Source organism: Pipistrellus hanaki, assembly GCF_964339955.1.
Source record: "Pipistrellus hanaki genome assembly, chromosome: 9".
Lineage (NCBI taxonomy): Eukaryota > Metazoa > Chordata > Mammalia > Chiroptera > Vespertilionidae > Pipistrellus > Pipistrellus hanaki.
Genome location: NC_140511.1, coordinates 42161539 through 42175904, shown reverse-complemented (window position 1 = coordinate 42175904; position 14366 = coordinate 42161539). Strand labels below are relative to the sequence as shown.

At 43.9% G+C, this 14366-nt stretch overlaps 1 protein-coding gene and 1 long non-coding RNA gene across 2 annotated transcripts in view; one reads left to right on the top strand and one right to left on the bottom strand.

Annotated features, from left to right (window-relative positions):
• Nucleotides 1–908: 908 nt before the first annotated feature.
• On the bottom strand, nucleotides 909–5497 carry LIPT2 (lipoyl(octanoyl) transferase 2). The gene is made up of 2 exons (XM_084893431.1): nucleotides 4837–5497; nucleotides 909–3843 (listed from the first exon to the last, which is right to left on the bottom strand). The coding sequence occupies exons 1-2, from the start codon at nucleotides 5483–5485 to the stop codon at nucleotides 3614–3616; spliced, it is 879 nt and encodes a 292-aa protein (XP_084749557.1). The 5' UTR covers nucleotides 5486–5497; the 3' UTR covers nucleotides 909–3613.
• LOC311627164 overlaps nucleotides 5372–14366 on the top strand; it is a 28043-nt gene continuing 19048 nt past the window's right edge. The window contains exons 1-2 of the long non-coding RNA XR_014795847.1: nucleotides 5372–5466; nucleotides 9069–9135. This is a non-coding gene — a long non-coding RNA (uncharacterized lncRNA). The remainder of the gene's footprint in view (nucleotides 5467–9068; nucleotides 9136–14366) is intronic.

The window sequence follows — 14366 nt, the reverse complement described above, 5'->3', positions numbered from 1 at the left end:
GTACTCACTGTGTATCATAGAACACACACACACATGCACATACACATATATCTATATATGAATCCTTATTGCAGCCTTCTTTGAAAAAGGGAAAGATTAGTAGTAACCTAAATGTCCTCAACAGGGTACTAGCTAAATAAGTCAGGGTAAATTCACTGAATGGAATACTCCACAGTCATTTTTTTAAAATGAGGATGCTCTTTACATACCGATCTGAAACTATCTCCAAAGTGCAGTGCTGTCTGTATAGTAGGCAACTATATAAAAAGGAATATACAGTCCTGGCTGGTTAGCGCATCCACCCATGGACTGAAGGGTCATGGGTTCGATTCCTGGCCAAAGGCACATTCCTCAGTTGAAGGTTCCTCCACATGTGGGAGGCAACCAATGGATGTATCTCTCTCACGTTGATGTTTCTCTTTCTCTCCCTCTTCCCTCCCTCCCACTTTCTCTAGAAATCAGTGAGGATTAAAAAGTATATACATATATAATCTTGTATGCTTATATATGCATAAACTATCTCTCTAATGTATATGAAAAAGACATTTACTATCATTTAGGCCTCCAGGAAAGGGAAGTGGGTTTACAGGAGGAAGGGATAGGAACAGGACTTAGATTTCAATGCTACTGTTTTGTATCTTCTTAATTTTATCCCATGTACATGCATTACCCAAATAAAAAACACACAATCTAAATTTTAAAAGAAATAAAAATTAACATATTAAAAATATAGTAAAGACTATATGGGAAAATATCTATAACATGTATGCTTTAAAGAGTATATAAAATTTTGCCCACATGATAATTAAATATACATACAATATGTCTGCTCATGAACAACAACTAGATACACACACAAATGAAAGGGATGTATTGTTATTTGGGAGTACAAATGCTGTTTTATAAAAAACTTATAGATGTTATAATGGGATATGTTAATAATGAATGGTAAATTACAACTTGGTAAAAAGAAAAATCAGATTTAGATCACAAACATCTAATTTCCTTAGGGTTTTCAGAGAGAGGCTTTTTCTACGAAGCGAAGTGCACCTGGCCCCACTGCCAGAGCTGGTTCTGTTTGGTTTCCTGCGCGCCTCGCTGAGGAACAAGATGCTGGGCCGGTCCCTGCGGTTGGTGACACCCTCACACTCAGCACTGGTTCACCTGACCCTGGACAATCTGTCTATTTATGGAGACAAGGCTCTGCACAAACAAGAGGCTTTCTGGAGGAGGGAAAGCCAGAGTGTTCAATATCCTCCTTCCGATGTCAGCTTCCTTCCTGAAGTGAGGGCTCCCGTGGGAAACCGGAGGTGGGCTCTCCCCAGGCAGGAAGAGGAGTCAGCCAAACCCCGGCCTTCTGCTCTGCATCCTCCCTGCCCTGCCAACGCATGCTCCACCTGTTTTTGGAGGCATGTCTCTTCCAGGATGCCTGCCCCGCTCACCCTTCACAGGCAGCTGTGGGAGAGTGGAGAGACCCAGATTGGGAGTCAGGGATCGACTTTGCCCCTAAGTGCATGACCTCATACAAGTCACTTAGCCTCCGTGAGCCTCAGTTTTCTCATCCATAAAATAATCCTACTATCTCACCATGCTGCCAGAGAGTAACTGAGATTGTCATGTTGTTTTTTTCTAGGCCTCACGTTACTTTTCTGCCTACTGTTTCTCAGTCTCCTTGGCCTGCTCCTCCTCAGATTGTACGTCACATTTATCAGTCCTCTGCCTTCTCTCTCCTTGGGCTCCCAAACGTAACCCATCACTCACACATGCCCATGCTCCATACCCACACACCCAGCTGATCCTCTCCACTTGTAACTCCCACAAGCATCTTAACCTTATCTAAACGTAAACTCTCTTCCTCTCCAAACTTGGTCCTTATCCAGGGTTCTCCATCCCAGCAATCCTTGTAGCATCCACTCAATTGCTTAAGCCAGCAACCGAGGGATATTTCTTGTCTCTATGCCAACACTCATGGATAACAGCAGCAGCACCCATCTTCCACCATGTCGCCTAGGAAACAGAAAACTAATGGAAGCAAGAAAAAATGAAGCAAACACACCAAGAAGCCTGGCAGAGATTAGGAGAGAAAAGATTATCAGGGTTCATAAAAGGATACACGCTCTAATTCTGTTATTGAGTCTTTGCCTAAGTTAGTTGGAGATGGGTTTCTACATGTGCAAATACAAGAGACTTAACTAATATAAACATTGCCAACCAGAATAGGCGAGGTTATGCTGTGGTGATGAACAACCCCGCCATTTTGGTGGCTTAATTCCACTACATATCTATCAGCAGCAGGTAACTCTGCTCATTGCAGTCCCCTGGAAAGAAGCCACCATCTTGAATGTTGCTGGTCAGTTTCAGAAAGAAACTATAAGGGGTCTGATACCAGCAATTCACTGTTCCAGTTCAGAGGTGGCATGTCACCTCCATTCCTAACTCATTGACCAGAACAAGTTACCTGGCCACAAAGCACAATCCTGCCGTGTACCTGAACTATTTGGTGAATTACCTTAATAGCTACCATGTAATTCCTGGGAGAAGCCAGTTGTTGGGTCATGAGGATATTTCAGTGGCCATTATGGAGTGGCCCACATGGTGAATAACTGAGGCTTCCTACCAACAGCTAGCACCAACCAACCAAGTGAGTGAACCACCTTGGAAGCTGATCCTTCAGCCCATCGAGCCTTCAGATGACAGCAGCCCCAGATGACATCTTGACTACAACCCATGAGAGACCTTGATCCAGAACCACCCAGCTAAGTTTCCCCCAAATTCCTGACCTAGAGACTATATATGAGATAATGTCTAATGATGTTATGTTTTGGGGCATTGTGTTATACAACAATAAATAATACACAGCTTTGTATAATTAAGAGATCTCATATAGGCAATCTTCTTTCTTTGGGAAATGTTCTCTTCCCCCAGACTTTGGCCTAGTTTAGGTTACCTAACTAAAAATAGCTGTCAGGCTTGGGGAGTCTAACCCAGGCAGACAGGGTCCTATTCTTTTAGAGGTTTCCCTTTATTGCAGAAAGCACCACATCACATCATTTTCCCCTGGGTCAACCAGAGACATGACTCCTACACAATCAAAGGAACTGGAAGCCTAGAATTGCCCAATTAAATACAGTGTTGAGGAAGCAATAATTGAGAAATGACACTGTAAGCTTAGAAAGTGGTATTAATAATAGTGCTAATGCACTGTATTTATTTTTAAAATATATTTTTATTTCAGAGAGGAATGAAGGAGATAGAAACATCAATAATGAGAATCATTGATCAGCTGCCTCCTGCATGCCCCACACTGGGGATCCATCACCTCCCGGTTCACAGGTCAACCCTCAACCACTGAGCCACGCAGGCTGGGCTAATACATTGTACTGAATAAGCATGTGTTACTTTTCAAGTTTCCATTTCTATATCTGAGGTAGGTGGGGAAGTTATAAATAAACCAGATTACGTATGAAAACAATGGCTAAGAGCTCCTGATTGGCCCACAGTCTCATGGTGAGTGAATGACAGGACTACATCCAGAATCTGGGTTTCCGTGTCCCCACGTCAGGCTTGGTGCTTTCTAAAGCAGGAACCTCCTGGCTGGTTACATGAATGCCTTTCAGTTAGAACTGTCCTCTGAGATCAAGGTGCACTTGTAGGTCTCCTTGAAGGCCTCCAGGAAAGGCGGTATGACTTCGTCCACCGTGAGGTGCCTCTGGAGCTCCTTGCTCAGGGAAGTGACGCTTGTCCCAACCAGCCCACAGGGCACAATGTGCTCAAACCAGGTGAGATCTGTACAGCAGTTCAGGGCCAGGCCGTGGGACGTGATGTGCCTTCCACAGCGGACTCCTGCAAGACAAGCCGAAGGCTGTTAGAGGCCACACACTCCCTCCCCGGGCTGCAGAATCCCACTCAGTTTGTCTAGGGAACTGGACTGCATCACTGATTTTCCAACTGTGCCTGGAGCAAGCACCCAAGGGGGTGTGTGCACAGGTCAGAGAGGGGTGCAAAGTGAGGGAAGCAGTGGTATGCTACACTTATTATGGCGACTTCAGAAAATGTCTTCAACATGGAGATTGTTGCTTTAAAAAAATAAAAGTGCCAAAACCAGTTTGGCTCAGTAGATAGAGCGTCAGCCTGTGGACTGAAAAGTCCCGGGTTCGATTCCAGTCAAGGGCATGCACCTTGGTTGAGCGCACACAGTGGGGAGGTGTGCAAGAGGCAGCTGATCCATGATTCTCTCTCATCGATGTTTCTCTCTATCCCTCTCTCCTCCTCTGTAAAAAATCAATAAAATATATTTAAAAAAATAAAAAATAAAGCGTGATAAGTACTGAAGTGCCCTTACTGTCAATGGGCAATTCACTTCTCGTGTCTCTCTCCATTTGGAAAGTTGTACAAGATTAAGGTGACCAGCCGAAACCGGTTTGGTTCAGTGGATAGAGCGTTGGCCTGCCGATTGAAAGGTCCCAGGTTTGATTCTAGTCCAGGGCATGTACCTTGGTTACGGGCACATCCCCAGTAAGGGGTGTGCAAGAGGCAGCTGATCAATGACTCTCTCTCATTGACGTTTCTAATTCTCTATCCCTCTCTCTTCCTCTCTGTAAAAAAATCAATAAAATGTTATGTAAAAAAAAAAAATTAAGGTGACCTGACGTCCCGATTTTTAACAATTTGTCCCGCCAAAAGCAGGACGTCTGGTCACCTTATACAAGATGACTTCTAATCTAAGGGCCCTTCTGGCTCTGAATACATCAGTAAAGAGGCGTAAAAACTCGTCAGCGAAACTCCAGCTACGCCTCCACGGGCCCCGCCCCGCCAGGTCCGGCCCGGGACGCTCACCGATGGCGCAGATCTTGCGCTCCCCGAGCCACACGCCGGTGTAGGGCGGCGGCCGCGCGCAGGCGCCCCGCAGGCCCTGCAGCCCGCACAGGCGCACGGCGCACGCCTCCAGCGCCGCCACGTGGGCGCGCAGGCGCAGGCGCAGGCGCCGCAGGTCGAGCAGCGGGTGGCAGAGCAGCTGGCCGGGGCCGTGGAAGGTGGCCAGGCCGCCGCGGCCCGTGCTGTGCACCTCGGCGCCCAAGGCCCGCAGCCGCGCCGCCTCCTCCGGCGTCAGGCCGCCGCGCAGCCCGACCGTGTACACGGGCCCCGCGGGCTCGCAGAGCAGGAGCGCGCCCGCCTCCACCTCCGCCTCCGTCCTCGACGGCGGGTCCTCGGCGCCCGGCTCCGCCTGCAGCCGCTGCAGCCAGCGCTCCTGCAGCGCCAGGAACTCGGAATACGGCACCCGGCCCGGCCGCACCAGCCGGACGGCGGGGAGCAGCATGGTGCCCGCCAGCGCCCGCGCCGCCCCGCCTCTCGCCTGGGTGCGGGGGCGTGCCCGGGGGCGGGGCCTAGGGAGCGTGCGGAGCTGCAGCTCCAAAGTGCTGGAAACAGGCTCTTGAGAGGCTGTGATCCCAAGATCCATCCAGTAAGGTGTGTGTCTTCCATTCATTCATAACAACATGATATAACAACAACAAAAACATGATATAAAAACAATAAAAACAACATTGATAAAGACAATGTCTGATAAATTGATTAAACTTATTCTAATATCTCCCTGTATACATGCGATTGGCACCAGTGAGAGCTTTATATGTATTGCGCATGTGTGAGTTAATTTTTTTTTTTAATTGCCAGTGCACCTCGTGTACCAGCCAGCCAGACGGTCAGTCACTTAGCCTTTTATAGATATAGATATAGATATAGATATAGATATAGATATAGATATAGATATAGATATAGATATAGATATGCATAGCCCAGGGACACAGACAAGTGTCTGGCAAAGGTTTGGGAGGGGCGGGGGCAAGGTGGAGGGAATCAATGGGGAAAAAAACACACACCAAAAACAGAGGTGACATCTATAATATTATCAACAATAAAGAGCCCTAACTGGTTTGGCTCAGCGGATAGAATGTCAGCCTGCGAACTAAAGGGTCCCAGGTTCAATTCCAGTCAAGGGCATGTACCTTGGTTGCAGGCACATCCCCAGTAGTGGGTGTGCAGGAGGCAGCTGATCGATGTTTCTCTCTCATCAACGTTTCTAAATCTCTATCCCTCTCTCTTCCTCTCTGTAAAAAATCAATAATATATATATATATATATATATATATATATATATATATATATATATATATATATATAAAAGTATAGAGGGCTTTTATTATTTGTAACATAGGCACAATTATTTAAAGTTAATAAACTTTCATTTATTTAAGGAATTTCACATGTTCTGAGTTCTTCCATTGCCTTAGTTCCTCTTGAGTTTGAGTCTTAATCATCTTACTCCCTTTTTTGCTCAATCCTGATGTCATTTCAGTCAGTCCTACGTAACAGGAATAGAGATTATCATGATCACAAGCTGTATAGTACTGAAAGGATTTAGCTAGACAAAGGACATCAAGGCCCTAGGCATCTAAGATGGCTATCATCAAATCTCACTGATTACCAACGGCTATTACAAAAACCTCCTATAGCTTATGTTAGATTTATAGTGGACAGTGATCTGGCAATGTAAATTGAGGTTGGTAAAATGTTCCCAGTAGGCTGAATGCTATGCTATCAACATAGAAAAAAAACCTATTGGGGAAATGTTTTGTGGTCATGTCCACGGCAAATGAGAAACTGCATTCTAAAAACTTTGGTAATGACCATTTCTCATTGATGTTTCTGTATCCCTCTTGCTTCCTCTCTGTAAAAATTAATAAAATATATTTTAAAAACATTTAAGATACATTAAAAACATTTTAAACAAGTCATCACCAAACTAAAAAAAAAAAAAAAAGAGCTGTTTATAGTATTTACTTATTAACCTCTCTTTTTAAAAATTTTTTTTTATTGATTAAGGTATCACATTTTTGTCCTCAACCCCCATTCCAATCCCCCACCCATCCCTATTCATGCCCCCGCCCCCCTATTGTCCTTGACCACTGGTTAGGCTCATAAGTATGCACATAAGTCCTTTGGTTTATCTCTCCTTTTTATCCTCACCCTCCCTCTGAGGTCTAACAGTCTGACCCACGGCTTCTTATCTCTGGGTCTGTTTTATTCATCAGTCTGTGTTGTTCATCATTTCCCCTTTATTATCCTCTTGATGTTTACATTGTCTGTAGCAATGTCCTTTTTGTTATTCCTGATGTTGTTTATTTTTTATCTCTCTCTTTGTCTTTTTTTAAAAAAAAATACATATATATATTTTATTGATTTTTTTTACAGAGAGAAAGGTAGAGGGATAGAGAGTTAGAAACATCAATGAGAGAGAAATATTGATCAGCTGCCTCCTTCACGCTCCCTACTGGAGATGTGCCCGCAACCAAGGTACATGCCCTTGACCGAAATCAAACCCAGGACCTTTCAATCCACAGGCCAACGCTCTATCCACTGAGCCAAATCCATCAGGGCTCTCTGTCAGTCTTGCTAGAGGTTTGTCAATTTTTTAAATTTTCTTCAAAGAATCAGTTCTTTGTTTCATTGTTCCTCTTGTTTTAATGTTTTTTAATTTCTGCTCCTATCTTTATTTCCTTCCTTCTGCTTGCTTTGAATTTATTTTGTTTTTCTTTATCTATGTTTTATAAGTGGCAGCTTAGATAATTGATTTGCAGTATTTCCTCTTTGCTATTGTATATATTTAGTGCCATAAAAATTTCCTGTTCAGTATGACCTTATCTATATACCACAAAGTTTGATATGTTCTGAGTTTACACTTAATTAATGTATTTTTTATTTCCCTCAAGATTTCCTCTTTGACCCTTGGATTATTTTTAAGTATGTTGTAATTTTTATTTCAAACTGATTTCTAGTTTGAAAATACAGTCTGTTTATTTTCAATTCTCTTAAAAAAAATTTAATGGCAGAGTATATGGTTCATCTTGGTATATGTACAGTGAATACTTTATATTTCTTATTGATTTTAGAGAGAAGAAGGGAGAGGGATAGAGAGCTAGAAACATGGATGAGAAACATTGATCAGCTGTCTCCTGCACGCCGTCACTGGGGATCGAGCCCCCAACCTGGGCATGTGCACTGACTGGGAATCAAAAGGGGAACCTCTTGGTTCATGGGTCAGTGCTCAACCACCGAGCCACACTGGCTGGACTGTGAACACTTTAAAAGAATGTGTATTCTGCTGTTGTTTGGTGCAGTGTTCAAGAAATGCTAATTAGAATATGCCGGTTGATGGTGTTGGTGAGTTCTACATACTTGCTGATTTTCTCACTAGTTGTTTTACCAATTGTTCATAGAAGGGAAGTTGTTGAGGTCTCTAACCATAATTGTGGATTTTGCTATTTCTCCTTTAAGTTCTATCAGTTTTTGCTTCGCATATTTTGCAGCTCTTTGTTTGGTACATATCTGTTAGTTCCCAACAAGACTGTCCTCACTTCAGATGCCACCTGAACTTTGGGGGGTCCCCTGGCCACCTGAATTTCTGTCAACATGGCTACAAATTCCTGGGTTCCCATGATCCCTTGGGTTCAATGATTTTCTAGAACTCAGGAAATCATTATATTTATTGTACAATTACTGTGTTATTATAAAGAATATACATCAGGACCAGTTATACGAAGAGACTCACTGTTGGGATCTGGCAGGGTTCTGGGTGCAGAGCTTCCTTGGCCTCTCCCTGTAAAATCAGGGTGTATCACCCTCTGGCCCAGCAGATGTCTCTTCCAACCAGGAAGCTCTACTGAATATTGGTGTCCAGAGTTTCTATTGGGATTTAATCAAATAGGTATGATTGATTGAATCATTAGCCATGTTATTGAACTCAGCCTCTAGTCCTCCTCTCCCTGAAGGTCAGGCTGGCTCAAAGCCCCAACCCTCTAATTGTGGGGTTGGTCTTTCTGGTGACCAGTCCCTATCCTTAGCAGAAATTCATGTTTATGATGTAAATAGCACACGATAACAAAGACACTCCTATTATTTGGGAAAGTCTAAGGATTTAAATTCACCCTCCCACGAATCAGGGACAAAATCCAGTAAAATTCTTTATTACATAAGAAATATGTATTATTATTACTCTGTTTGACAGTAAGAAGACTTCTACAGAGGCTGCTCAAAGTCACACAACCAGTAGCTAGCAGATTGAGGACTCAGATCTAGGTATGTCTGACACAATCTTGATACTCTTCTCCACTCTATATACTATCTGAAAGTAATTGCTCGCTATTTACTGGATGAATAAGTTACTAGGAAAATGTCAAGAGATGATTCTGAAATTTCTATCTTGGGGGATGAAGAATGATCAAGATGTTTCTAAGAATTTCTTGACTTTAGATATGTATATTTTATAGGTCCTATCCAATATTAGGATGTTTCCATATCCATATCAACTATTATTTCTCTGCTAAAATATTGGAAAGGGTTTTCTTTTATTCTTGCCTGAGGATATGCTTATTGATTTGAGAGAGAGAAAGAGAGAGAGAGAGAGAGAGAGAGAGAGAGAGAGAGAGAGAGAGAAATAGATTGGTTGCCTCCTGTATGCACCCCAACCAGGAATCAAACCCACAACCTAGGTATGGGCCCTGACCAGGAATTGAACCTGCAACCTTTTGGTGTACAGGACTATGCTCCAACCAACTGAGCCACCTGGCCATGGCTGGAAAGGATTTTTAAAAAATTTACTTTGAAATAATTTGGCTATGTCTACATAAATTATGGCAGCATTTAATTTCTTGGCAATCACAATCTGTACATATCATGTTTACAAAGTGAGAAAAATCAAACTCACAGATTATTTCTAATTGTGGTAAAATGTTTATGGATACCAGCTCTAGCTCTGTCTTGAGGTCTGCATCACAGCTAGGGGCAGGGCCACCACATCACATTGCACAATGGCAGGGAGCACTGTTCACCTAGATTACAATTCAGGTGTGCTCCCTGGAGTTATCCAGTGCAATAGCCCTTCCCAGTGAGCAAGGGCAAAGAAGAAGAGTCTATATTCACTGCACAACCAGGAGCAGCAGGTGTCACGTGTACTCACATCCCATGTCTAGAATTTAGGCATACGACCACATCTAGCTCATGAGGGGTTGTGAAGTGTAGTCTTGTGTCTAATTAAAACTCAGGTGATCCATTAATAAAGTAAGAAAACGATATGTGGTAGTCACAGTTGCAGTTAAAATAAATAACTAATGACATTGGTATAAATTTACATTGGAAGACATTTGGTTAGATACTTACTGATTTCTGTAGCTTTCTTTTTGTTTTTGATCTTGTAAAAAAAAAAAAAAAAAAAGGAGGAAGATACTTTCAAAGATTTTTTTCTAGGCCCTTGAAAGGCCTGTCAGTTCCAGAGTGAGTCCTGTGGTGCAAGACCTCTGAGGATCGTTAAGGCCACCACTAACAGAGAGGAAACAGGGATAAGTAATCTCTCTCTGAGTGCACGGTTCACAGCAGATTACCTAGGTAAGAAGGTAGCCTCTCATAGGGTGTGTGGCCAGATTCAGTAGAAAGTTGGGAGTTTAGACACTCAAACATAAATATCAACTAATCCTTATGCACCTCAGTACATGAGGTGGAGGAAGAGGAAGCAGGAATGAGAGAAGAAGACAGGTGGTAATAACAACCAGAACGAGGCTCGCCAGGAAATTGGTACGGGAGACAAAATTACATGGACAGGCATATACAATGGTAGGTTTCAGAGCAGATTACCAAAGTCATTGTGAATCATCAATGGCAGTGCTGTTGTTTAAAAATAAATGTAGCATTTAGATAGCTCCAGGCCCTGGGGGGAAAACAGAGGTTGGATTACATAAGGCCTTGCCCAAGGTTACCTACAGTCTATAAATGCATGCCTATGAGAGGAAGAAAGTAATTGTTGGGAAAGCCACTGCTGCCCTAAGTCCCTTGCTCCCTTCCCTTTTTCCAATCTCCAGCTGCCTAGACTTTCCCCTGGGATCCTCAGATCCTCCAACTCTCCAGCAACTAAAGGTTAAAACCTGACACAGTGCTGATCCCAAAGCCTGGGGACCTGTTTGTGTTTGCGCCCTAAATATTTTGAATATCATTGCTGGTGGGATTGGGCAAGAAAGCATGTCAGTCAGGGTTCATTTTGGAAAGTACAAAGTTTGAGATGACTGTAAGACATCCAAGGAGAATTGTCAACATACTATTACATATATAGATAGAAGCTGAGAGGACAGGTCTGGGCTAGTGATGGAGATGGAGACTGTTGGCTTGAAAAGGCAGGGCAGCCGAGACCTGTTTGGCTCAGTGGACCCTGAAGGGTCCCAGGTTCGATTCCAGTTAAGGGCATGTGCCTTGGTTGTGGGCACGTCCCCAGTGGGGGGTATGCGGGAGGTGGCTGATCGATGATTCTCTCTCATTGATGTTTCTAACTCTCTATCCCTCTCTCTTCCTCTCTGTAAAAAAAAAATCATATATATATATTTGATTTTTATATATATATATAAATCAAATATATATGATTTATATATACCCTTATATATATATAAAAGAAAAGAAAAAGAAAGGGCAGGGCAGGGCAAGGCTAACTCCTGACTCCATTTTGTATTGTGGGGCAGGGCAGAGCTATCCTCCATTTTATGTAACTGGACCCTAGCCCTCACCCAACCAATCAGGGTCAGCCAAAGCAGTGACAACACCACCCTTATAAAACCCCTTGACCTGTTGAAGTTCGGCCTCTCTTCCGCCCTGCTTTCGGCGTGAGTGGCTACAGAGCCCATGCTAGCATGGAAGAGGCTCTTTTGTTTATTGCAGCGGCCTCGGCTCCCTGGTGGTCCTTGGGGATCACGAAGTCTGGGCATAACAGGCTCCCCATTGCCTGCAGAATAAAGTCCGAACTCCCTTGGTTGGCTGTCAGGCCTTTACCAGCCAGCCCCCAACTGGGCTGTAAGCTCCTCCCAATCAGGATCGTCTCTGGTAGCTCTCTGGCCCAGCAGATAGATGCCCTTAGATGGAAGAATTTTCCAGGAAACATTGAAGGAACGGATGGTAAAATACAGAGTCTGACTGTGTTTACCACATCACCCATCCTCTTGTGCTTGTGGAGTCGCGCGTTTAGACAAACTAAACTTGGTCTTCCTGAAGGAACAGGCTCTTAAAGGCAAAGGCCACTCCTTCCACATCACTTCGCACGGCCTCCCAGCCTGAGGAAAGAGTAAAGGAGCCTGGCCGGACAGAACTGAGTCTCCGCGGGGCCTGAGCTGAGTGATGTGTGTGAAAGTGCTCCCTGGGTACAAGGGGCTGGGAGGAGGGGGAGAGGAAGTTATTAGCGGGTACAGAGGTTCAGTTTGGTATGATACGGTTTTTGAAATGATAGTGGTGATGGTTGTGCAACAATTTACATGTGCTTAATGCCACTGAACTGTACACTTAAAAATTGGTAAAAAGGTAAAATTTGTTATATGTATTTTACCACAATAAAAATAAATAATTATTCTGAGTAAAAAAACAAAAACAAAACAAGCTCCTCCCCACCACACACAAAAAAGCCTGGTCCCAGGTTCACAGTGGATGAGCCTCATGTCTGAGTTCCCTTTTTTCTTCCCTAAGGATTTCTCTATACCTGGGGTCTGGGGCCTTGGCCAAGAGGCAGGATGAGGGAGAACAGGATGGGTGTCGAAAGGGGAAGTGATTAAATGTTGAAAGACGACCTGGTGGTTGCGGGGTCAAAGCCAGGCCAGCCAGCTGGGAAGGCCAGGCATGAGGAGGTGGGCTGCCTCCCTGTCTGGAAGGAAGAAGGATGTCCGGGGTCAGGGGTGACAGGAGTGTGTTTGGCCATGGGAAAGACGTGAGGAAAAGGGGTGGGAGTTGCAGGATGTCCATATTGCAAAAATAAATGCTTCTGGAGTAAATACATACGTAAATAAATACCAATTTTTTTTTTAAAGCCCTCAAGTCCACTTTCTTGGTCCACTTTACTAAGGACAATAATAAGCTGAGAAGGGAGACAAAGAGATTTTAGATTCTGGCTGCTATGGGGAAATTACAAATGAGGTCTGATGCTATCTCTGTTTCTTTTTCATTATGAAAAACACCTTGCCTGACATGGGCACTCTGCCACCATTGGGAGAACCGTGAGAATCCAATTTGTTCCCAAAACACTGCCATGGGGAGGGGAGGTCACAGGGAACTAGCTTTTCCCCAAGACAGCCCTAGCCAAAAATGAAGAAACGATAAATAAATAACGTCCTGAAAGAAACCCTGAAATGGGAATCAGACAGAGCACATGGCCTCTGGTCTGGTGTTTTCACATCCTAGCTGGGTACCCTGGGGCAAGTCAGTTCCCCTCTCTGCATGCTAATTGTAGTCTTCACATAGGGCTCTTCTCTCTCTCATATGAGTCTAGGCTGTCCTTTTTTTCAAGCCCTTGTAGAGAGCAACAGTGGGAGTTGTAGAGAGGAAAGAAAATGCTGATCTGGATGGTGGAGCTGAATATCCCAGACTTAGAAGAGAGGCCACCTAACTTTATTCATCCATCCATCCATCCATCCATCCGGAATTCTTTGAGCAAATACCTGGTGTCTGGCCTTATGTTGGGAAGTGAGGACCAGAAACAGATCAGACTCAGTTCCTACCTTCCCCGAGCTTGCAGTCTAAGGGGTAGAGGGGATAATCTGGAGTGAGATAAGAGAGTAAATGGATGATTTTACTCTCCAGGCTATAGGGCTGGGGACTGAGTGTACAGGGCATAGTAGGGGTGTAGAGTAGATGAGACATGCTTAGCTTGCAGAGGCCAGTAAGGCTTCCAGAGGAAGAATTCACTCAAAGGACGAGTAGAAAGCCACCAGGCAGATAAAGGGGGATCAGAAGAGCAGCCTATGCACAAATGTTCGACCCAGTCGTTCCAGTCCAAGGAGATGATGTTCCTGTGCCAAGTGGAAGTCAGGTGGAGCCTTGATGCCCTGCCAACGTGGTTTTCCAGGAGTGTGACCAGAGAAGAGTGGTGGGACTGCCTGCTGTACACAGAGCTGAACGGTGCCCTGGTCAGGTTCCAAATGTGACCGCTTGTCACATTAAATTGAAGTCTTATTGGAACTTATAGGTTTAGTGGTTTTGCTTATTTTCTGTTTGTCTTGGCTTAGAGTTGTAGAAGAGCTGTAAGTACAGGAGTTTTTTTTTGCTGAGTTTTGCGCTTATAAATATGTAAAGGATATTAAAATTAAAATAATTCAAGTCAACTTTGGTGTGCGTCTGGGAATTTTAAATGGGGGCCCATCTATTACTTGATTTTGAGAAATATTCTGTTAGCTACTTGGAACCATTCTCATTAAGAATTTCTTCTTTGTTGCAGAAAGTGGTTTGGCTTAGTGGATAGAGTGTCGGCCTGTGGACTGAAGAGTCCCAGATTCGATTCCGGTCAAGGGCAT